Source organism: Pan troglodytes, chromosome 2 (genome assembly GCF_028858775.2).
Source record: "Pan troglodytes isolate AG18354 chromosome 2, NHGRI_mPanTro3-v2.0_pri, whole genome shotgun sequence".
NCBI lineage: Eukaryota > Metazoa > Chordata > Mammalia > Primates > Hominidae > Pan > Pan troglodytes.
In genome coordinates this window covers 183,767,419-183,791,966 of record NC_086015.1, presented here as the reverse complement: position 1 = coordinate 183,791,966, position 24,548 = coordinate 183,767,419, and the positions used below count along the sequence as shown (strand labels likewise).

The window sequence follows — 24,548 nt, the reverse complement described above, 5'->3', positions numbered from 1 at the left end:
TGACAAGTTAATGGGTGCAGCACACCAACATGGCACATGTATACATATGCAACAAACCTGCATGTTGTGCACATGTACCCTAAAACTTAAAGTATAATTAAAAAAAAATGTGCCTTGTAAGCAGGTGCTAAACATTGATTTTACTAATAAAGCAGAAGAAGAGATACTGTGAATCTTTGCAGATTCCATGATTTCAATTGTCATTGTTTTATTTTTTCCAAAATAACATAAAAATACTTTCCAGTTGAATTACATAAAAAATTTAATCCATAAAACCATTATACAGTCATGCATTGGATAACAATGGGAATGTGTTCTGATGAATGCATCCTTGGGCGATTTTGTCACTGTGTGAACATCGTAAGAGTGTACTTACACAAACCTAGATGGTATAGCCTATTGTTCCTAGGCTATAAGCTTGTAAAGTGTGTTACTGTATTGAGTACTATAGGCAACTGTAACACAACGGTACTTGTGTAACTAAACAAATCTAAACATAGAAAAGGTACAATAAAAATATGGTATAATGGATTAAAAAAATGGTACACCTGTACAGGGCACTTACCATAAATGGAGCTTGCAGGACTGGAAGCTGCTCTGGGTGAGTGAGTGAGTGAGTGAGTGAGTGGTGAGAGAATGTGAAGGCCTAATTGCTGAACACTACTGTAGACATGATAAACAATGTACACTTAGGCTACAGTAAATTCATAAAAATAATTTTATTTCTCCAATAATAAATTGACCTTAGCTTCCTAGAGCTTTTTAACTTTAAACATTTTTAATTTTGTAAAATTTTTTTACTCTTTTGTGATGACATTTAGCTTAAGCACTCATTGTTCAACTGCACAAAAATATTCTTTATATCCTTATTCTCTAAGCATTTTTCTATTTTTAATTTTTTTACTTTTTAACTTTTTTGTTAAAAACTAAGACACATACACACACATAAACCTAAGCCTACCCGTGGTCAGGATCATCAATACCACTGTCTTCCACCTCCATATCTTGTCCCACTTGAAGGTCTTCAGGGTCAGTAACATGAATGGAGCTGTCATCTATGATAACAATGCCCTCTTCTGGAATATCTCCTGAAGGACCTGCCTGAGGCTGTTTTATAGTTAACTTTTTAAATAAATAGGAGTACACTGTAAAATAATAAAAGTATATTGTATAGTAAATACATAAATCAGTAATATCTTTTATTATCACTATCAAGTATTATGCACTGTACATAATTGTATGTGCTAGACTTTTATATGACTGGCAATGCAGGTTTGTTTACACCAGGCATCACCACAAACTCATGACTAATGTATTGTGCCACAACATTACAATGTCGCTAGGTAACAGGAATTTTTCAGCTCCATTATAATCCTATGGGACCACCATCATATACACAGTCCATCATTGACCGAGACGTCATTAAGAGGTACATCAACAGAAATAATGTATATTATGTACAAAAATAAATGAATTAAAATTAAATGAATACTTGATAAATGACAAGTTATAAAAGTCAATTTCTGATTCTAAAAAATACATGTTAATATTTTTTCTACAGAGCATGGAAAATACATTAGATGTTATAGAACATTTAGCAAATAATGTTAAAGAAAAGTTATCGGAGAAGCAGGCTTATTCATTTCAACTAAGTAAAGAAACGGAGGAGCAGAAGCCAAAATTAGAAAGAGTGACCAAACAGGTATTGATATCTTTTAAAAACTGACCTTTCATATTTACATTTTTGAAGTCCCAAATCCTCCTTCATCTATTAAAAATATTAAATTCTGGTAAACACGTTTATAGAATAATTGACTATTATTTACCAACAGTGTGCAAAACTCACAAAGGAAATCCGTCTTTTGAAAGACACAAAAGATGAAACAATGGAAGAACAAGACATCAAACTTCGTGAAATGAAACAGTTTCACAAAGTTATTGATGAAATGTTAGTTGATATCATAGAAGAAAATACTGAGATCCGTATTATCCTTCAAACATACTTTCAACAGGTAATACAGCACCTTCTATTAAATATTTCTTAAAAACTTCATGAAAATAAAAACTTTCATGACATTCATCATGAAGTGAAAGCTAATTAAAAATATTTATCTTCTAAAAAACAGTAAGTAGTACTAATGATTGCTATTGAATATTCCTCCAGAGTGGGTTAGAACTACCTACAGCTAGCACAAAAGGCAGTCGTCAGAGCTCTAGATCTCCTTCACATACTTCACTATCAGGAAGGTAAGCGGAGGGTTAAAAAAAAAACTGCTTAACTCTCACAGCTGTACACTAAGTGATTCCAGCCACTTCTACATCACCGCAGCTGTTAGGCAGGCCCATGCACTCACTGCCAGTGTTCTTTTCACTCTCAGACATCTCACTAGTCAGCATCATATAGATTAGATGCAGAAACAGCCAGCAGAACAAGAATTTCCTTCTGACTTCTGCTGGTGTCACTATTTCCAGTATAGCCCAAGTGCTCTGTGACTATGAGCTATTTCAGTAGGATAAAACAGAAATAAATTTGGGGGCTACATCTAGCATTTGGGGGTGAACCCCCAAGTTGGGGGAATTTTTTTAAAAACATATAAGGGTAGCTTAGATGTACAGACATATAGAATATGATTTTTGTGATTCAAACCACACTGTGGTATTTTACATAATCAGGATTTGACTTTATGAAGCTTTATTTTGCTAAAAAGGAAACCCCTTTTTTTTTCCTCTGCAGTTGTTACCCAGAATTCTATCACCAGATGCTTAAGCAAACATTCTTGTGCTTTGCTGACAAAAATTTATTAATAATGATCCTGATTTTAGAATTCACAATCTCCTGCATTCAGCAGCTACTTATTAAATTACTATTCCTTAGTCCAGGTAAAAATTTCATGAAGAGGCCCCTAAAAAAACAGTGTTTCATTTAAGTATAAAAAACTGTTTCTATATAACTGAACATCCCTGTACTTTCATAAAATATATATTTAAAACTTTTTTCAGAATTATATAGCTAGTTGTTTTTCAAATGACCCCACCACTTTATCCATCAATATGCTTCTCTCTTCTCTTCAGCTTAAATTACAAAAGGTATCATTTTAATTCTTTTTGCCAGCACCAAATCCTCTTGGCCCTCTTTCCTCTGTTTTGGAAACTTTCAATGCTTAATGATTCCAACTCTAAAAAACTGATTATAGTTCAAAGCATTTTTACCATGTAGGAACATACTTATTAAACTACTTTTCTACTGGTTTGAAACTCATCTATGTTCATCTTTCCTTTCCTGTTTAAATTGTTTGAATCTATTGATGGTCATTTAAAAACTTAACACTATTAATATGTACTTTTTTGATCTCTTTACTTATGGAATTATGGTACCTTTTGCCAATAATGAGAGGGTCTATACTAAAATATAAACTTTGCATTGAATTTATAATTCTGGTTTTTCTTCTAGGTCATCTAGGAGTACAAGTACATCTACTTCTCAGTCTTCAATTAAAGTACTGGAGCTTAAATTCCCGGCCTCCTCTTCACTAGTAGGCAGCCCTTCTAGGCCATCTAGTGCTAGTAGTAGCTCTAGTAATGTTAAGAGCAAAAAGAGCAGCAAATAAACATTTTAATCTCTTCTGAAAAAGTTGTAAACACAAAAACAAAAATATACTTTAAAATACAAAACGACCCAACACATTTTATCTAGTGGAAAGTGTAAAAACTTATTGGTAAGTATAAAAACTGATAGTTTAAAAAAAAAGGAACGTTCTCATTTTCTCTACTGTTTTCTTCATACTGAAGAAATTAATAGCAGATTCTTGACAAGGCTACATGTTATACAAGCATAGGAAAAATGCTGTATTTCACTGTAATTTTGATGTTCGTAGTGTTAAAAAATAGTTTGCTTCATTATTTCATGAAACTACACTCACTTCTAATGTAACAATCTTTCAAGAAGAAATTTCTAAAGATTTACTGTACTATTATGAGCGTACTGCAATGTGAAAATCTCATTTACCCTACAAGACACCAAAATTAGGTTTTCTTTATTCAAAGTAACTATTTCTCAGACTTTTGGGGAGAAAAATTGTTAAAGGCAGTTTCTTCTTTTGCTATAATTTTTAACCAAAAAATAGCATCAACCCCTACCCACACCCCCCCCAAAAAAACCGGTAAGAGAAACACTGTGTATCAATTTTAAAATGCAGCATAAATTTATAAAAATCACTTCTGACCTTGAAATAAACGCATTAAAGATTTGCTTTCAGATACAGCCAACCAAGTATAAACAATTTTCAAATTTTCTTGATTTAATAAACGATTTAATGAAAGCTAGGTATGACTTGATTTGCAATAGAAATTTCATTTACAGTTGGAGGTAGACTGCCAAATGTAGTAGTTTTTCCAGTTAACGCTTCATTATAACATGTGCCCAACACTTTGTACTCTTGGAATAGAGTGTGGAATATTATAAAACTGGATTTTAAATAAATGTATTAGAATTCATGAATGTACATGTGTCTCCTTCAAACCTTGGGAAAAAATGCTCATTACAACTGTCATTATTTTAGAACTGTTGTTTGTACTTCTTTCTGAAAAGCAGTAGTGGTAGTGAATAGTTCTCCTGATTATTTTTTGTTTTGTTTTAGAAATAGGAAAAAAGCATAGCAAAGTCAAGAATAAGGTGGGTGAAACAAAAGGTAGGTAAGAAAATTTTTGGCTAAAGTACTGCTCTAATGCATGAGATTTATAAGACCTAAAAACTAATTAAAGTCACTTTGCTCATCAAAGTTCTTATTCTCAGCCCTATGCTAGTTTGGGAATTACTTAAAACTTGAAGTAATATTAAACACTCTTCTATGAAGGCAGAGGTTGTATCTTACTAGCTCTGTAACCTTGGATAGTTACTTCCCTGTTTTCCTCATTTGTACTATAGACACAGAAAGGTACCTACAAGTTTACCGAATTTGATAATATAAAAAAGATGCACAGGGCTTGACACACAGAAATTGCACTATATAACTTCTACTTACTGAGTTGCCACCTGGAGCTTAGCACAGAATTTGTGGAATGGTTTGGTTCTTGGGCCATCATACAAATCTACATTTAATCCTTAAATAACAGTTCTAACAACTTCAGTGTAGTAATGACAAATGGTGCGACAGGGGATCAGCCTATCTCCAAATCTGGACACTTATCCTCATATCCAAAAGTCATGCTTCATCTGCTTATGGATACCAAGATATGGCAATATATGATCTTGAGAAAAATTACTGAAGATGTCGCTATTCTTGACAATGTAAATCCCCAATAATTTTTGCTGTGATGAACTTCCTTAGAAATTGGTTTGTATACTCTGCTTAATATGGCATAAACTGCAGTTACTTTTGCGCCTACCTAATAAATTCAGGCAGCCTACAGGATAAGGTACTATTCTCTTACATTGAATGGGGTGTAATAGCCATTCTGACTGATGAGAGATATCTCATTTGGTTTTAATTTGCATTTCTCTAATTAGTGATGTTGAGTATTATTTCATACGCTTCTTGGCCATTTTTATCTCTTCTTTTGAAAAATACCTATTCATGTTTTCTGCTCACTTTTGGATAGGGTGATTTGGTTTGCTGAATTCCTTGTAAATTCTGGATGAGTCCCCTGCCTGATGCATAGTTTGCACATTTTGTCCCATTCTGCAGGTTGTCTGTTCACTGTGTTATTTCTTTTGCTGTGCAAGAACTTCGTAGCTTACTTAAGTCCCATTTTGTTTTTGTTGTGTTTAAGACACCAGTCTGGCTGTCACCCAAGTTGGAGTGCAGTGGCACAATCAGAGCTCACTGCAGCCTCGAACTCCTGGGCTCAAGTGATCCTCCCGCATAGCTGGGACTATAGGCATGCATCACCACACCCAACTTATTTGGATGGAGTCATGCTGCGTTGCCCAGGCCAGTCTCAAATTTCTAGCCTCAAGCAATCCTCCTCCTTCAGCCTCAAGTGCTGGGATTACAGGCATGAGTGACTGTACTCAGCCCCTCTTGCTTCCACTTTTGAGGTCTGAATCATGAATGTGCCTATGCCAATGCTGGTAGGTTGGCGGGGGGTGAGGGATGATAAATTATGAAATGGGTACAATGTACATCATTTGGGTGATGGTTACACTAGAAGCCCAGACTTCACCACTACACGATAGATCCATGTAACAAAAATGCATGTGTACCCCTTAAATTTATATGAATTAAGGAAAAAAAATTTTTTAAATGTTGTTTAAAATTTTAAGCTGAACTAGGGATTCCAAAAGGTCAAAGGCTATGTATGCCAAGAGGTAGTTTTCACTCTTTCTTTATAAACACGACTATGTAAAGATGATACTGGAGCTATTAATACATAGAATTATTAAGGACTCTTTTTAAGATGAATTTCTTAAAGAAGCTTCTTCTTGGTGCAAAGACTAATGCTTTGAGTGACTAGCCGATTTCTATCACCATTATCTACTGCTCTCGACCAGGGTTTCTTTTCACTGTTCCATTTGCAAAAGAAATTTCTGATTTTTCACTAGGCTCTCATTACTGGAGTTTGATAGACACAGATAATACACACCCAATACTTAAGGCCTGGACATTTTACTGTTGGCAAGAACTGCAAGACAGAACAAGGAATAAGTCTCTTCTTCCTCTATTATTCTCCCTCACTTAGACCTCTATAGATCCTCAGCTACCCACCCACTTATCTAGTGTCATTGTGTGTGACAGTATCTAAAGTCCGTTGTAATTTACAGCTTTGAGAATCTTAAACTGCAAACTCTAATGACATCATAAACCCAGTACCTATGACTCCTATCTCTATCTCCCAAAGAATATACTACACTATTTTCAGCAATTTGGGGAGGATCTTTATAATCCAAGTCTCTTTGTTCTTCAGCTCTAGCTGCTGGAATTTATTCTTAGTAAAACCAGGCTCTAGTTGGTCTAGTTACTTATTCAGACTCTGAGAAAGGGGTCATCAGAGAAGCATCAAGGCACAGGAGGTGGTAAGAAGAAATGCAGGTCAGATTTAACGACATGCCTAGTGCCTTCTGGACTGAACATGTGCAACACTAGGAGAGTTTCCCAATTTTCTTTCCCTAAAGAAAAGCCAGATTTACAATGTGCTTCTCTGCTACTGCTATGTTTTTGCTAAAAGGATTTTTTTCTTTTCTGATTTACCCTTGCCTGGAATACAGGCCCTAAGGGCCTTGTAAATATTTAAAGTTAAAAAGCTTTTTATGGCTATGCTAGCAATGAGGTAAAAAATAATGGAGAAATAAGCAAAATGGGCTCCTATTCAACTTTTATGATCTTATTCCTAAGGCACTTATGCTGGGTGGAAGCCAATGACTGTTCACAAACCACTTTTAATCAAATTGGGCTTTAGAGGAAAATTAAGACATATAATCTACCATTTAAAAATTTAAAAAAAAATTGGGCAAAAAATGTAATATTTAAACTGATAAATATAAAAGTGTTCAAGAAACATTCGAACATATAATCTTTCAAAAGCTGACGATTTTTAATTTAACAGAAAAGAAAATGAAATTAATTTTTATAAAAATGATCCAAGTGTTCAATGCACAAATTTTTCTCTCAAACAGCAGAATAAGATGCACCCAGGAATTCTCATATACCGCAATAGAATGAAGAAACAGTACTTTCAGAGAATTATCTTTAGGTGAAGAAATTCAAACTGTCAAGAGTAATATACTGTACATAAACATATACATAAAAAGTCTAAAAACCAAGCTGTGACAAGGGACCTAGAACTGAAACAAAATTTGAGAAAAACTTACTTAAAAGCATTTGTTTCCTGTAATCTCTACAAATAATTTTAGAAGCAGAGATTTCTGCACTCAACTGTTATGACTAATACAACCAAAAACTTCACTTAATGGCATTTTGTGTAATGATGCCGATATCCTTGGTGTATTAATTTTTTGACTTATTTCCTTTTTCTTTTTCAAATTCAGCTATCTGATTAAATATATTCAGTAAATTCTGAGGTAAATTTTTCTTAACATTGCTTTCTGAGTGTTCTTTGCTACTTAGTGCATCTTCTTCTGGAACCTCTGTTTTGATATCCTCCCCATAATTGTCCTCTCTTTCATATTCTCCTTGATTTGTATTTAAACGGTATCTTTGCTCATGTCTACTGAAATCACGTGATCCAGAGTGAGCGTATTTTTTGTATTTCTCAACTGACTTCCAAGAGTATTCTGAGCTTGCTGGTGAGGTAGAATGCCTCACAGAACCTGGTTCCCACCTTCTATAGTGCTCTTTTCTTCCCTCTATATCCTTTTCAAATCTCCTATAACCATAAATCTTGTCCTCTGAATTCCTACAGAAGGAATCTGAGGAATTTCTTCTACTGGAAAAATGTCTTTCTGATTTATATGGCTTTTCTGTTTTGCTACTACCTGCTTGGGTTTTATAACTATTATAAAAATCTCTTGGATCTTCAGACCTACCTCCAAAATCATCCGGTATTTCAAGTGAAGATGAAGAGAGAGGGCATCTATCTTTCTCTTTTATCTGTGTCTTTTCATACTGTAACCTATCCTGCTTCCCCAGTAGTTTCTCCACTTCTTGTTTATGGTTAAGAAAAGATGCTGAAGTATTAGCTGGAACTGGGTAGCACTCATCTTTCCTATTCTGATCTATCTGATTTGAGGATGCCCTAGATGAATGCCTTCTGGAACTGCGAGAAGACTCTGAACGATTCCTCTTATGTTTCTTATGCCTTTTGTGACCAGAAGAGGAAGAGGATGATGATGAAGACACTGATTCATCAGCAGAAGAAACACTTGAAGAAGAAGTTGATTTTCTTCTTTTCTTCTTTAGCCTAAAAAAAACAGTTCATTTGTCATATATGTACAAAAATGTTTCTAAATTATTCATAAAGATGTGGGCCCTATTTGTTTCCTTTAAAGATTTTATAAAAGCTGTGGTTCAGATAAATGATACAATAATCTCAGCTACTACAAGATCTAATTTTACTATTAAGCACTTTTGGGGGAAAAAATGCTTGCAGACAGGTATCATTGTAAGCAAATCCATCATTTCTGAAAGACAGACTTTTTTCAACACTATCTTAAAAACTTAAGACTACTGAACACATAAAGGAGAACTCAACTTTTTTATTTGGCTACCTCGAGTTCATGGTTTCTTCACCTGATTACTGGTATTTTCAGCCAAATAATTCTTGGTTGGGGGTGGGGGTGTGGGTGGGAGCTGACCTGTGCATTACAGAATGTTTAAGAGCATCCCTGACCATTATACACTAGATGCAGTAGCACCCTATCAGTTATGGCAATCAAAAATGTCTCCAGATCTTGTCAAATGTCCCCGGGTGAATAAATCCACCCCTAGTTGAGAACCACTGCTCTAGTTCTAAAATATTTCTTCCTAAAATATAATTAAAGTAACTTATTCTATATTTTAATTCTAAGATACTCTTTTTTTGTAGAATTCTAGCCTTAAATTCCACTTCATCTCTTTAATAAGAAAATACATGGAACACATATTTGCTAAAGATTCTTAACAGTCACTGATTAGCACTTGAAATACTTTCATATTTTTATTTACTTTACCTCCAGTATGGCACTTTGGGTTCAATTCAGTAGTTGCCTTAAGTTTAAAAATACTGAATATTATAGTTTACCTCTTCTCTTCTTTTAAGAGCTTACGCAACTTTTCTGCACTTGTTTCTATTTTCTTTGTTTTCTGCTTTTCTTCCTTTTCAGCTTGTTTTTCTCTTAATTCCAAAGATTTCTTTTAGAACCCAGATATCGAAAAAAACCACACGTTAAAAATAGCAGAATATATAAAACCCAGTATTCAAAAGACCACCCCCAATGAGAAACCCAATTTAGTAAAACCAAATCACCATAGAGCCAGCATTAAACAGTATTTTTTTAACATAAAAAAATTAGTCATACAGATGTTTGGCATTAGTCATTGAAATGGCCGGAACAGCATTGAGGACCATATTGCAGTTGGTATCCCATAAAAAAGGGGGAAGCCATTGCAGTGGTACCCATGACCCAGAGTGCAAGAAAGGTTAAAAAAAAAAAAAAGTACATAAAAATTATTTTTAAAGATTGAAAAATTTAAACAGGACACATTTTACAAATAAAATTCAAATAAAGACATTCCATTAAGGTGAAGTGAAGGAGGAATCACCATGTTCAAATACAAACCATTTAAAAAAATAGCACAGCCCAGTTGGATGCATGATTACATAGGAAATCATTTTCCAGTTTGTGGATGGGGATGAGCAGCACCAGATGTCACAGACACAGCAGCAATGGTCCAATTCAGAAGAAAATGCATGAGAAAACATCATCATCAGTATTACAGGAAAAGACAATTTAAAACATGTCTCAAAAAGGTTTTTATAATTAGCTCAATTATAGTAGCAACAATAATTTAAAAACCATCAGGTAAGCTCCCTATAAGGACATTTCTCAAAACAACATACCAAATTTAGGTAATAGTTTTCTCATAGCTATCTTTACTTTCGATTATGGACAAAAACAGAGGCACTATGAAGCAATGTCAAACCCAATTAGGAAAAACTATACCTAAAAAGAAACTTTTCATAATGCCTTACTTAAGTAATGTAGAATAGTTTTCCTCAGGAGAAAATTAAGTTTGGGCATTATTTCAAATATCACTAAATTTCTAAGAGGAAATAAGGAATCACCTGCATATATTTATGAAGTTTCTGCAAAGCATCCTCTGCATCTTTAAAAGTCTCATCCAAAGCCAAAGCTTTCTTATAGTAACTTTCAGCATTTAAAAACTTTTCTTCTTCTTCTAACCTAAATTTGAAAGAAAGACTTAGCTTTTTTGTAAAAACAACAAAACTATCCAAATATGCATACAGGTCAAAGGCTTATATGACAGAGCTTATTAGGGAAAAGCCAAGTAAATTATTTTCCAAAATAAAATACCAAAATAATATGCTTTTTACTGTAATTTATTTCATAGACCACATAAACAGAAATCTATTACTAGTAACTAAAGGTATATGTCCAATATTGGCACATTTTTGCAGTAATACACAAAAACCCATGATAAATGGGTGTCCACAAATTTAGTATGATCTTGAATTTTAGCACAGAATTATACCAGCAGGCTTTTTTCCCTAGTAGTTTATGAAAAATTATCTACAGAAAATTTTGGAAATCTTTGGAAATACCAACATACACATATATCACAATGAGCCTGTAAATAGCATAATCATTAGATGAAGTTCACAAGTCTGGGTTGTGAAACACCAGAATGAGAAAGTTTGGACATAAAGCAGTCAAAAGACGTTGCAAAGTGCTTTGGGTTCTTAGAAGGAAAAAGAAATTACTATAAAACAAATACAATGGGATCACTTTTGTGTCAGTAGACTGGATATGGGAAACAAAGGACAAGTCAAAGATGAACAGTATCTCTGGCTTAGGTAACTACAGGGTATTGCTATTCACTCAGCTCAAAGACATCAATACAAGGCTATAAGACAACCACATATAAGTAGTTACTAGTTATCCACCTAGTAAGTATGTAAAAAGCTGCTCCAATCATTAAATAGAAGTTCCTATAAATTATAAACGAATATTGCAAAATTTAATCAACTTGGAATTTGTGATCACGAACAGGAATGACTACACAAATAGTATAGTCATTAAACCAAAAACTTTTGAGTATATTATCTGGGAAAAGAGTATTTGCCTAATCTCTTGTACTTTCCCATTTATTTATTGAAACCAAGAGTGTTATAAATTAAGTGCTTAAGAAACTATTTCCTTAAGTTCAAAATTTTTTAGTGGTTGGTTGAACATTAGACCTCCACTATTAAACAAAATCTGATACTTACTGTCCTCCTCTCTCTACAAGTGTCTGGCAGAGGTATTTTCTTGCATTTCTGTGAGTTGGACAGTTTTCTAATGCAAGCTCAAAATCTTCTATTGCTTTGTTCAAACTTCCTTTTGTCGCATATCTAGAGACATGAAACAAAGTTAGAAGGCTGTATCTCACAAGCTCTTCATAAATCTTGTTCGCATTTACCTGGTAAACATTCCTTAAAATCCATGTATGATTCACTTACAATGCTCCACGAGCTACCAAAGCTTCCACATTTTGTTTGTCTATTTCCAAAGCTTTATTGTATTCATTCATAGCATCCACATGGCGTCCAACTTTAAAATAGTCAACTCCGATCTTCACACTAAAAAAGACATTTGTAAAGCATCACAAACACTTCAAACAATATCTAAATAAAATGTTAGTGTGAATAAGTTTTAAAAGCAAATGTCATCAAAGTTGGCAAAATATTTAGTTTTCAGAGTACTCACAATATACCTAAGGAACGTTCTTCTGCCTTTGGACATCTTCACAACAAATATTGGTGAAACCTAGATATCAATATACTAATTCCTTTTGAGAAAACTGAAATGCTGAGTAAAACTTATCTGTTAAGTGTAAAATCAGTTAAGTGTAAAATGTAAGACTACTTACATCTATAAAAGAAAAGCTCATGTCAAAAAGGCATCACTTTAATGCATCTCAAATTTGTCTTATTGATGATATAAGCATGCTTGCCTTGCCCTAAGCTTTTAGACTAGATATAATGCAATTGTTGAAAGACAGTCTTCATACCATTTTAAAGCCCAAGATGCGGATTGTTTTTTTCTCAATGCAGAAGCAAAATCATCTTCAGAGAAATTTTTGCTATTAAAGAAAATAAAAATTAAAAAGTTAAACCACAAATATTTTTTAAGTAACTATACTTAACTCTGCTTGACAGGCACTCGACAGTGAAAGTATGAATCCCAAGCAAGAAATTTGCATTCTATTTACATACCAAAATCTTTGAACTTTCGAAATGATTATTATTGTTAAACAGTATTTTTCTTGGCCAGGTGCGGTGGCTCACGCCTGTAATCCCAGCACTTTGGGAGGTCGAGGCGGGTGGATCACGAGGTCAGGAGATTGAGACCATCCTGGCTAACACGGTGAAACCCCAACTCTACTAAAAATCAAAGAAAAAAAAAATTAGCCAGGCGTGGTGGCGGGCACCTGTATTCCCAGCTACTTGGGAGGCTGAGGCAGGAGAATGGCGTGAACCCAGGAGGCAGAGCTTGCAGTGAGCTGAGATCGCGCCACTGCACTCCAGCCCGGGTGACACAGTGAGACTCCGTCTCAAAAAACAAAAACAAAAACAAAAAAAACCAGTATTTTTCTTTAGCATACACACAAAATTCTTATAAAAAGTTTCTGCATCCTTCTCTACTTGGTTACATGGTACACATATTAATCACTGATAAGACAGTCCAGTCCAGAAGATGGGATCACCTGGTTCATTCAACCTTTGGCATATGCCTGCTACTAGGTGGCTTAGGATGGTAAAATACGTCCTTCAGCTAAACGCAGCTTCTGAGCTTACCGCCACTCCCCTCACCACCTAAGAGTAATACTGATGTACTATACCTTTGTAGGCCTCTCATTAAAGATGGTGGATTAGATTCATCTATTCCTAGTTTTTCTAGAAGGAATTCAACTACTCCTGGATTAACAAATCCCAAGGAACTCTGCATGACATTTTCATAGGACTCCAAAGAATTGCTATTTAGCTCAACACTTCTCCTTAAAAAAAGAAAATACAAACACAAAAATTGTAAAATGACTAATTTGACATTCCATTTCTAGTAAAGAAATAATATTATTTGAGATTTAAATACTAATTCCATTTTTTGCATAAGATGGTGTGGCAATATTATGATTTGGTTTCCTTTTACCAAGTCTGAAGTAATTTAACTGTTATAAAAATGTGGTATTCCTCAATCCAAGAGACTTTTGCAATGAACTGTTGTTGAAATAATATGGAGAAATTACCTGTAGTATAAAGGAAGCTCTTCAGAGCTAATTACACCTAATTTAATACCAGATAGGTGTGGTGGAAGAGAAGAGCTATACAGAGATACTGCTAGCTTTTCATGGTATCTGTCAATATCCTTGATTCCAGCTTAAGAAAAAAAAAGAGAACTAAGCTGATTAGTAAGAAAATGTAAACTAACATAAAAAATATAAACTTTCCCAAACACTACCCTCTTAGACTGTATTTTTTTAAATTAATAAAAACAAAAATTCAACAATCATTACTTTTTTATTAGTATGATGAAACTAATCACCTCGAATGATGTCACCAGTTTGGTAATATGATAAAGGATCCCCATGGTTACTGTGAGAAGGCACATCTCTTAAGGGACAAAGAGCCTGTAATGAGAAGTATTTTAAAACACCAGACATTTCAAGCTTTGATAAGAACAGTGTCTTCTTTTATCTTAGTTGTTAGGTATGAAACAGCTAGTAGTTGAACAACCTAAAGTAAAAATTTAAATAAGGATTTAGTTAAAAGTAATTTCCGTGTCCAAACACAGTAAAATATGTTTGCTGGTTCAGTTAAAAAACTAAAATCTCATGAAACTTTCCATTAGTTTAGGAACCAAATATGATGGCTTATGACAGTATACAACATGCATCAAAAACAAACTAAAATTTGTCTAAAAGGTATAAGGATTCCAGTGAAAATGAAATGCCAATTCTCCAAGGTATTTTGTCTGTTATCCAGTCTGTAATACCTTCTGCTTTTCTTCCTTTTTATCTGCCTGGATAGATGGCAAATACCCAATCTTTTATCGTGACACATTAGTTTAAATTCAGGACTATCCATCTTGGGCAAAGTATCTTAATATAATGTACAAACCACTTACATTTAATTATTGTAAATATATAAATGAAACTTCTCTCCAAATTATCCACATGAAAATACACAATGCCAAATATTAACTAATTAAGAATACATATGTTCAACTACAAGAAATAAGTCTGAGTATCAATCAACCTCACCACGTCCACTGATACCTCTTTGAGCATTTAGAAAAGAACACTGTGCCTGCCAACCAGTTTAAATTTAAAAAATCCCAAAAACCAGAAATGGAGGGAGAAACTGGGTAATTTTCACTAATTTTTTTAAACTATTTTTCTCCAATTAACATTTAATTTCCAAAAGTATCTTGGCAGGTATACTTGAGCACAACCGCATGCAAAGATATAGTTCTTGCATTGAGATGAGTTAACAAAAACAGAAGCAATCCAAGTAACAAAAATAACTTACTGTGATTTCTAAGTGGGCTATATCTCTCATGATACCACTTCCTAAACAGATCAACACCATGAAAAAACCGAATTCCCGAATAGAACTAATTCTTCCAATCACTATATCACCACGCTCAATATCTCGGAAAAACAGCTCTCTCCGATCCATACTAGGTATCTCCATGAATTGCTCTAAAGGTGGCATGATTGCATAATGATCTAAAAAAAAAAATTAACAAAATCACTAACGATAGTTTTGAGTTCCGTTTCACCTGAAGTACTGTTAAACCGAACCGCAATCTTAAAGATTTTAAGGCTAAACTCACCTTCACTGTCTTCATTAATTTCAGAAGTTGCAGGTGCATCTGATTTCCAGGAAAGTGCAAAAAGCAGATCCGCTTTTTTGGAGATGAATTTCTGTATCTCGATGTTGTCAACTCTCTTCTCTTTTCTTAAAAAGAAAAAAATATATATGAAAATTGGGTTATCTGCAAAGCCTCTTTACTTCTAACCTTCTGCTTATGGCTTTCATCGCCTATTCCGCTCCATCCTAAGCTGCAGACAATACAACCTCAGACAAAAAGTTTTAACTAGGCATTCCCTCATTAACCAACCTGGAGGTGGAGAGCGGGGAAACTTAAAAAGTGACGCCTCCAACTCAGATAGGAAAGCTCAAGGGATTTTTAGCTAAGGAATCTGCGCCTCTACCAAGCAGCGCCAGAGAAAAAGTTCAGCCCGCATCCCGCATTGCACAACCCAGGAGCGTCCCCCGTCACCCAGCCCAAGACACCAGCGCGCGATCCTCCTGTGCTCATGGCCGCGGCTCCACTTCCTCTAGACGCAAACCCGGGGCTGCGGTAGTGGCTGCCAGAGCTGCGTCCCCTCTTCCGTGGCGCCGTGGCACCAACGTCTCATTACCTGCCCTGCAACTGCTGCTGGGGCTGCGGGCCCCGGGCTGGCTCGGCGGCCGACCCCAGGAGGCTACGGAAGTGTGGATTGTCCTGCTGTTCGCTCCGAAGTAGAGACAGCAAAGACGACCCGTGGCAATTTAGCGACTGCCGCAGAAGGTCCCGGTCCATGGCTAGAGACTGTAGGGTCCGGAGGCCGACGGGCTGATAGTCCCCGGTTCCGTGTCCGCTACTTGAGCCAGGTGGTACAGGAAGCGGAAGAAACCGTCTGGAGGCTGCCGGAAGTACACAGACAGCACAACCAGTTACACCCGGAAGTGTTCTGGGGTCGCCCCCACGGCGGCGCGGCGGAGCTCAGCCTCGATCTCGCGAAACCGAGCGAGACTACGGAAGGCCGAAGGATTGGGCGCAGCATTGCTTGGGCTAAAGGCTGACTAGGGCTTCCAGGAAGTGATGTATGTGAGAAGTTTGCTTTTTAAAGTGTACGTGGGATCGTTATTACGTCGAAATAGCTCGAGCTGTAACCTAGGGTAAATAATAATTCCTTTTCGTATTCATCAAGGTGCTTCTAAGTGCCAGTGCCAGGGTAAGAACCCTATACGAGTTTCCAAGCTTCTTCCCTCGACGTACTCTCTGCGTAAATCAATACCTGTGTCTCTGGCGTAACCCCATTCAACCGGCTGCTCCGGGAAGGTTTCCAGGTGGTTTAAAGGGCAGAAGAAAGGAAGGACACGGACATTTGTTAAGCACCTGGAGTGGTGTTCTCCATCCATACCCCATTTACTGTTAGTGATTGTGAATTCTAAAACCAGGATGGCTTTAATGTCTCCACATGTGCATATGCCATTCAAGTTTTACAATAACTAATGAACACATGCATTTCTTATTTAGTTTATCTCAATGGTTGCTCCAAATTTAGTGTCTGTGGGACTTACTGTATAGTGATATGTACGCAAAAGTCAATATACTGTTCTTATGGACAATTCAAGTGATTTTCAAAGGGAATTTCAACTTAGGTCCCCCATCCCCTTACTTATTGACTTGAGAACCTAACCACTATGGTAGCTATTGTACTTTTTCATTTTAGAAAACGAGGAAACATGCTCAGAGAGTCCCAGTAAATTGCTCAATGGCACACAGCTAGTAAGAGGCTAGAGTTCCAAACGAAGTATTAATTGGTCTTCTCAGGCAGAGTTGCTGGATTGAGTATTTTATACGGAAGGTCTAACTAACCCTAATTTTGAGATCAGGTAGCTTCGTTTTATTCCAGTATAAAACTTGTACCATTTAAATATGTTCAGTGTAAATAGTTCAGTATAGTCCTCTTGAACAGAAATAAACGGTGACAGTTAGTCTCCCCACTTCCCACCATGTGTCTTTGAGGAAATCAACTTGCCCTTCACTGTGTTACCACTTTTGTATGGGAGATCTAGCCCAGAACATAATCGATACTGCCACACTGTTTTGTGGAAAACCCAGGCAAATAGGTAAACAGTTTGAGACTTGAGAAAATGCAACAAACAAGAATGCAACTGTAAAAGATAAATTTGGGCTAGGCACGGTGGCTCACACCTGTAATCCCAGTACTTTGGGAGGCCGAGGGCGGATCACTTGAGGTCAGGAGTTCAGAGACCAGCTTGGCCACCATGGCCTAACCCCGTCTCTACTAAAAATACAAAAATTAGCCGAGCGTGGTGGCTCATGCTTGTAGTCCCAGCTATTCGGGAGGCTGAGGCACGAGAATCTCTTGAACTCTGGAGGCGGGGGTTGTAATGAACTGAGATCGCGCCACTGCAGTCCAGCTTGGGCGCTGGAGGGAGACTCCGTCTCAATAAATAAATAAATAAATAAATAAATAAATAAATTTCAAGCTTCTATAGGCATATCAACTTTAATAAATGGTACAGACTGACTTGTTTTAAGCCATAACTCTAGAGAATGGTTGTTTTTAGGAAAGAGTGCTGTCACTGAAAAGGAAGGCTGACCACTAAAAATTATTATAGACATCTTGATAAGTATGTGATTTGTGTTAGAGTCCATCTGTGATCAAGGACCTCATTTTTTGGAGGGACTAAGAAACCAGTGTCTGAGAACCAGACACCAAATAGTGTCACTTAGCCTGGGAATGTCACCTTCTGAGGCCATTCTTTAGTAGCACATGGTTTTATCACTATGGGATCTGTCTAGACTTCTTCCTAATTCCAACACTAGGATAATCCTCCCCCACCTCATACCTTGAACATCTGAAATGGCCGTGAACATAGAAAGCAGCTCCTTTTAGAGGGTAAACAGCATTTGTCAAGAGTGATGTTTTTCATATAGTAGTGACAGAAGAAATGAACTTTAAGCAATGTACTCAAAACTCAGCGTGGGATTTTCTGTCTTTGGTTAGTTCCTTATGTGAAAGTAGCCACATTAGTTGGGTGCCAAAGGCAGTCTTACTCTTTACTTCCAGAATACTACTCCCATTGCAGAGGATAAAGCCTTTTACAATTACAGGTGTATTTGAGTTCATTTTCTTTTGAGACAGACACCCCTTTGACTTTGAAGGGGACAGGGCACTGGATCTTTGACATGGGATTGGAGGGAGTGAGGAAAGGAAATGGGACTAGGTTTGCTTCTCATTTTAGAAAAACTAGTCCCACATGTGGGGCCTCTCAAGTGGGCGACGAAGAAAATACTGTTTTTCTTCTTTACTTCTTGCCTTACCTTAAAAAATATCTTTTTCGAGAAACTTTTCCAGATTAAGCAACATAAATAACTAAATGAATATGTTGAGGAGAGGGACAGGGGAAAGTGTGGGATGGGGTTGGGGGAAGAAGGCAGGACATCTAAAGCAGTCAGATCTTTGATGTCTGGTTCCTGTGCCTATTTTTATTGTAAATGTTATATTCAATTTCTAAATAAACACATATGTACATTATTTAATAAACACTCTAGACCCTAGAGATATAAAGGTGAAGAAAATAACTCTGGTTCTTGAGTGGCTCACAGTGCAACACAGGATTAGACATAAGAAGAAACAAATATGGCACAGTGGTAAGTGCTATTGTGGACACCTACTAGGGTGTCTGCATAGATTCCTCTTCTCTGTGAAGTGAGGTAGTGGGAGTTGCTGGGGGTAAGAGGAGAGAGGGGGAGGCAACTATGTGCAGTCCAGGCACAGAGGGCAATATAATTAAAGAAGTAGAGGTGTGAAAAAGCAAGATACATTCTGGAGACAGCAAGTGTGAAATGGAGGTAGGTAGGGATATTTTAATTATAGACATTTGGTTATGTAAGCGTGTCATTTCAGGTAGGCTATAGATTGGTGGGAAGAAACCCCTGGTGCCTCTTTGTGGATACAACACACATACATACACCCACACACACAGAGTAAATTCCTGATTTCTTTAGCAAAGAACACAGATACTTAGGTGAAACAAGGTAGCCACATAAAGAAGTGGGAGAAGCAGCATATCTCATTGTAGCTTTTCTTGGATCTCCCAAGTTTCCACAAATAACTTCTGCAGCTAGTGACATAATCTGCAAAAGATAAAGTCTTTTTTTTACATCTCGGAAACGTTTATAACCAATTGTTAACAATCTACAAATAATCCATGACTTTATGAGAAATACTTATAGACAGATTGTTTCTGGTTCTTGATCCTGATGCCAACAGTTTCAACAAGGCCTCAGCTTTAGCTGGGGTTAAGGTTGGAGTGTGTGTGTCAGGGATGGTGGGTACCAAATAAGGTCCTAGAAATCTATTATGATACTTCTAACTTTAATTTTTCAGTATCTTTTAAAGGCTCTCTTCTTTTTGGAAAAAATGGACTTTATTTTTTAGAGCAATTCTGGGTTAAAGCAAAAGTTAGGAGAAAGTAAAAAGTTTCCCATGTATCCCCTGCCCCCACATATGCATAGCCTCCCTCATTATCAATATCCCCCAACTGAGTGGTACATTTGTTAAATTGATGAACCTACACTGACACCTCTCTATAATCCAACGTCCATAGTTTATCTTAGGTTTCATTCTTGGTGTCATACATTCTGTGGGCTTGGACAAATGTGTAATGACATATTCACCATTATAGTGTATTACAAAGTAGTTTCACCACCCTAAAAATCCTCTGTGCTCTGTCTATTCTTTTTCTCGTTGGAACCCCTGACAACCACTGATTTTTTTACTGTGTCCGTATTTTTGCCTTTTCCAGAATGTTATGTATCTGAGATCATATAGTATATAGCGTTTTCAGACTGGCTTCTTAGTAATATGCATTTCAGTTTCCTCCATGTCTTTTCATGGCTTGATAGCTTGTTTATCTTTAGTGCTGAATAGTATTCAATTTGCTGGATTTGTAAAACAATTTATCCATTATCCTATTGAAGGATATACTGGTTTCTTCCAAGTTTTGGCAATTATGAACAAAGCTGCTATAAACATACATGTGCATATTGTTGGTGAACATAAGTTTTCAACTCTTTTGCATAGGAGTGCAAATGCTGGGTTGTGTGGTAAGAGTATGTTTAGTTTTGTGAAAAAGCACCAAACTGTCTTTCAAAGTGGTTGTACCATTTTACATTCCCATCAGCAATTAATGAGAGTTCCTGTTGCTCCACATCATCACTGGTGTTTGATGTCAGGGTGCTGAAATTTGGCCATTCTAATAGATGTGTAATGGTATCTCATTGTTATTTCCATTTGCATTCCCTTGATATATGATGTGGAGCATCTTTTTATATGCTTATTTGCCATCTGTATATCTTCTTTGGTGTGGTGTCTGTTAAGGTCTTTGGCCCATTTTTTAATTTATATATTTATTAAAATATTTTAATATATTTGCAAATATTTTGTCTTGGCCTGTGGATTATATTCTCCCAGTGGTATCTTTTGCAGAGTAGAAATTTTTAATTTTAATGAAATCCAGCTTATCAGTTTTTTTTTCTTTTACGGATCATGACTTTGGTATTGTATCTAAAAAGTCATCACCAAACCCAAAGTCATCTAGATTTTCTTCTATGTTATCTTCTAAGAGTTTTATAGTTTTGCATTTTACATGTAGATCTATAATCCATTTTGAGTTAATTTTGTGAAGGATATAAGACCTGTGTATAGATTCATTTTTTTTGCATAGGATGTCCAGTTGTTCCAGCACTACTGGCTGAAAAGAGTATCTCTTTTCTCCGTTGTAGTGCCTTTTTACTTTTGTTAAAGATCAGTTGACAGTACTTATGTATTATGTTAGTCTATTTCTGGGCTCTTTATTCTGTTCCATTGATCTACTTGTCTATTCTTTTGCCAATACCACACTGTCTTAATTACTATAGCTTTATAGTAAGTCTTGAAGTCAAGTAGTGCCAGTTCTCCAACTTTGTTCTTCTCCAATTACTGTCTTTATTTTCCTGAAAATAGTCCCTTTTTGTTGCTTAAGCCAGATGGAGGAAATCTGTAGTTTGGAACCAAAGGTGTTGACTAATACACTAAGAAGCCACCAACTAGTAGCCTCTGCTTTTTCTACTCTGCCATTTTAAAAATGAAGAAACAAATATGGAGAGGTTAATACATGCTTTTGTTTTTCAAAAACTAACTTTAGAATACATGTTGTCTAACTGTGTATCTAGTACTCTTTCTACCATACCATGCCATTTAGAGGGTCAGTGAAACCATGCTCTTTAAGGATGTAGCTTTAAAATATATGTATGGAATTTATTTTATTAAAAAAAATTATGACATAGGTCAGGTATCCCTTATCTGAACTGATTGGGACCAGAGTGTTTTGAATTTGAGATTTTAGAATAATTGCATATATATAATGAGATACCTTGGGGACTCAAGTCTAAACAAAAAATTCATTTATGTTTTGTATGCACCTTATACCCACAACTTGAAGGTAATTTTATTTTCCCCTTGGGACGCTGAGTAAACATGGTGTCACGTTCCTACATTTTGACTGGGATCTACCACATGAGGTCAGGTGTGAAATTTTCCACTCGTGGCATCATGTGAGTGCTCAAAAAGTTTCCAACTTTGGAGCATTTTGGATTTTGGATTTTTGGAGTAGGGATGCTCAACCTGTAGTTAATTTTATGTGTCATCTTCACTGGATCAGGGGATGTCCAGATAGTTGGTTAAAGACTATTTTTGGGTGTGTCTGTGAGAGTGTTTCCAGATGACATTAGCATTTGAATTGGTGGGCTCAGTAAAGTAGATTGCCATCCGCAATGTAGTTGGTCATCATCAAATCCACTGAGGGGCCAGGATCTGTGGCTCATGCCTGTAATCCTAGCACTTCGGGAGGGCCGGGAGGGCAGATTGCTTGAGCCCAGGAGTTTGAGACCAGCATTGGCAACATGGCAAAACCCTGTCTCCACCAGAAATACAAAAATTAGCCAGGTGTGGTGTCACATGCCTGTAGTTCCAGCTACCCAGGAGGCTGAGGTGAGAGGATCATCTGAGCCTGGGAGGTTGAGGCTGCAGTGAGCCTTTCCCAGCCTGGGCAACAGAGTGAGACCCTGTCTCAAAAAATATATATATATCAATTCAGGGCCTGAATAGAATAAAAGGCAAAAGTAGGGAAAATGTGCCCCTTTTTGGCCCCACTGTTTGAGATGGGACATCTCATTTCATCATGAAATCTTTTGCCCTCAGAGTAGGATTTATATCATTGGCTCTCCTTGGCCTTTGGACTCAGACTACATTATGCCAGCAGCCTTCCTGGGTCTCCAGCTTGCAGATGGCTGATCCCAAGACTTCTCAGCCTCCATAATCCTCTATAATTGTATCAGCTAAGTCTTCATTGTGTGTGTGTGTGTGTGTGTGTGTATGTATGTATGTATGTATATGTATGTGTATCTCCTGTTGTCTGTTTCTCTGGTGAACTCTGACTAATACAAATGTCCGTTATTATGTTATTGTCTAAAGATCGCCTTGAACTCTTTTTTTTCCCATAATGGGGCCCCTTGATTTCATTCCTAAGCACATGGTGTAAAAGGTTTAGATTACAAATTTGCTACCATATAAGGTAGCCATCTGTGTTTAACACTCTATTCAAAGCTGTCCTGAAGTGACTCAAGAAAGAGTGAGGAATACTAAATGGAAAATATGGCAAACTCAGCCAAATGTCTATCCCTGTTGTTAGAGGAATAATTCAAACTGCAAGCCCTTCTGATAAGAGTTGGCACATCTTCATTCATTCCAATAGTTTTTGTTTGAAAAGATTCTCCCAGCTTCTATTTCTTTTTCATATCACAGACCAACACCTTTCTTCAAGAAAAAAAACATTGTCTGTCTAATCCACTTGAGGGTGCTGTAAGATCATCATAGTATCCAGTTTTATGTCCTTCACCAGAAAACCTGCTAACTAAACAAGGATTTAGGGATGGGGAACTGTGACCCTATTATATACAGTCATTTTGGGATAATTTTATCTCTAACACTGTCTCCACCTTTTAGTGACTGATAAATGTTTTGAGGATATTATTTTAATTTAAATCAGTTCATATCTCATTAGAATTGATTAACTTAGTAATCTTGAGTTATTTTTTTCTAAGAAGAAAGATTACCAATTTCAGTTTCAATTCAGCATGGTTCTAAACAGACCCAGAGGTGAATATTGCACAACTCCAGGACAAGAGGCCAGAGTAGTGATACACTATAATCCATCTTCAGTGTGTGTGGTATTCCTGGAGATGTGCAACTTTTGATCAGTTGTAGTGACCATCTGCAGTGCTAGTCTCAGCTAGCATTTCTTTCATGTTTGTCTTTGTTTACAAAAAGGATGAGGAAATAGAATGAAGGTATTTCAGATTAAATCTATCATGATTGTTAGAAAAAAAAGTCGAAAGATGTGTGTAATACTGATATGGAATAGGTTAAGGTGTTTGTCATCAGGTTCTTGGTCATGACTGCTTATAAAGACACACACACATACACACACACACACACACACCTCTTAGATTCTTAGATTCTTGTTTTGCAGCAATTTCTCAGAATGCTATATCAGAGAACATGTCAGGATTATCATCAAAAGAATTGAAAGTTTAATGCTTAATAAATAGTATTCTTTGTCAGTACATTCTGGATTGCTTCGATTTTTTAAATGCAATTTAGACATTCCTGTAAAATGAAAGCAACTGGTCATCTTCTAATTTTTAAACACATTCTTTTTTGTTTTATTGACGGCAGCACTAAAGGAGAATTTCGGGGAGTAGAAATATATTAGTGGCTTAGTATATTGCCCTTCTTAATGGAATTCATTGGAAGATCCAGTATATCAGGGAAATGATTTAACCTTGATCTGGACCACATTAGACATAGCCTTTGATTATCTGTAGACATAATGGTCAAGTTGCCAAATGCATTAATTTATTCATTTAATAAATATTTGAGGCTTAGGCTGTATTTTAGGTGTTAGGAATATAATAGTGAAAAAAATACACCAACCTCCCTGCCTCTATGGAGTTTATATTCTGGAGGGAGACATATGATGAGTAA

General features: G+C 36.3%; 2 protein-coding genes and 1 long non-coding RNA gene across 19 annotated transcripts in view; 2 read left to right on the top strand and 1 right to left on the bottom strand.

Annotated features, from left to right (window-relative positions):
• CCDC39 (coiled-coil domain 39 molecular ruler complex subunit) overlaps window positions 1-9,454 on the top strand; it is a 260,910-nt gene extending 251,456 nt beyond the window's left edge. For 4 of the 5 annotated variants that reach the window (XM_054682367.2, XM_003310126.6, XM_063806406.1 and 1 more), the window contains 4 exons: window positions 1,562-1,702; window positions 1,833-2,012; window positions 2,165-2,247; window positions 3,452-4,494. In XM_054682367.2, coding sequence (XP_054538342.1) covers window positions 1,562-1,702; window positions 1,833-2,012; window positions 2,165-2,247; window positions 3,452-3,608 — 561 coding nt within the window. In that variant the 3' untranslated portion in view covers window positions 3,609-4,494. Of the gene's footprint in view, window positions 1-1,561; window positions 1,703-1,832; window positions 2,013-2,164; window positions 2,248-3,451; window positions 4,495-4,637; window positions 4,673-8,685 lie in introns of those variants that run through there. The other variant, XM_063806407.1, reaches the window with a different exon arrangement.
• On the bottom strand, window positions 184-16,473 carry TTC14 (tetratricopeptide repeat domain 14). Of its 11 annotated transcripts, none has more exons than XM_003310128.6 (13): window positions 16,083-16,473; window positions 15,491-15,615; window positions 15,184-15,383; window positions 14,198-14,282; window positions 13,902-14,031; window positions 13,497-13,652; window positions 12,666-12,737; window positions 12,115-12,234; window positions 11,884-12,006; window positions 10,720-10,837; window positions 9,676-9,785; window positions 8,483-8,856; window positions 184-1,145 (listed from the first exon to the last, which is right to left on the bottom strand). In XM_003310128.6, the coding sequence occupies exons 1-13, from the start codon at window positions 16,241-16,243 to the stop codon at window positions 958-960; spliced, it is 1,962 nt and encodes a 653-aa protein (XP_003310176.1). In that variant the 5' UTR covers window positions 16,244-16,473; the 3' UTR covers window positions 184-957. The 11 variants fall into 11 exon arrangements, 5 of the variants coding, with proteins under 5 accessions (XP_003310176.1, XP_063662479.1, XP_009445177.1 ...); XM_063806409.1 differs by lacking the exon at window positions 16,083-16,473 and adding an exon at window positions 15,779-16,002; XR_010155390.1 differs by having other exon boundaries at window positions 701-1,145; window positions 10,214-10,837; window positions 16,083-16,407.
• LOC107970850 (uncharacterized) overlaps window positions 16,367-24,548 on the top strand; it is a 293,982-nt gene continuing 285,800 nt past the window's right edge. Inside the window, exon 1 of one of the 3 annotated variants that reach the window (XR_010155393.1) lies at window positions 16,367-16,527. This is a non-coding gene — a long non-coding RNA (uncharacterized LOC107970850). Of the gene's footprint in view, window positions 16,659-24,548 lie in introns of all 3 variants that reach the window. The other 2 variants (XR_010155392.1, XR_010155394.1) reach the window with 2 other exon arrangements.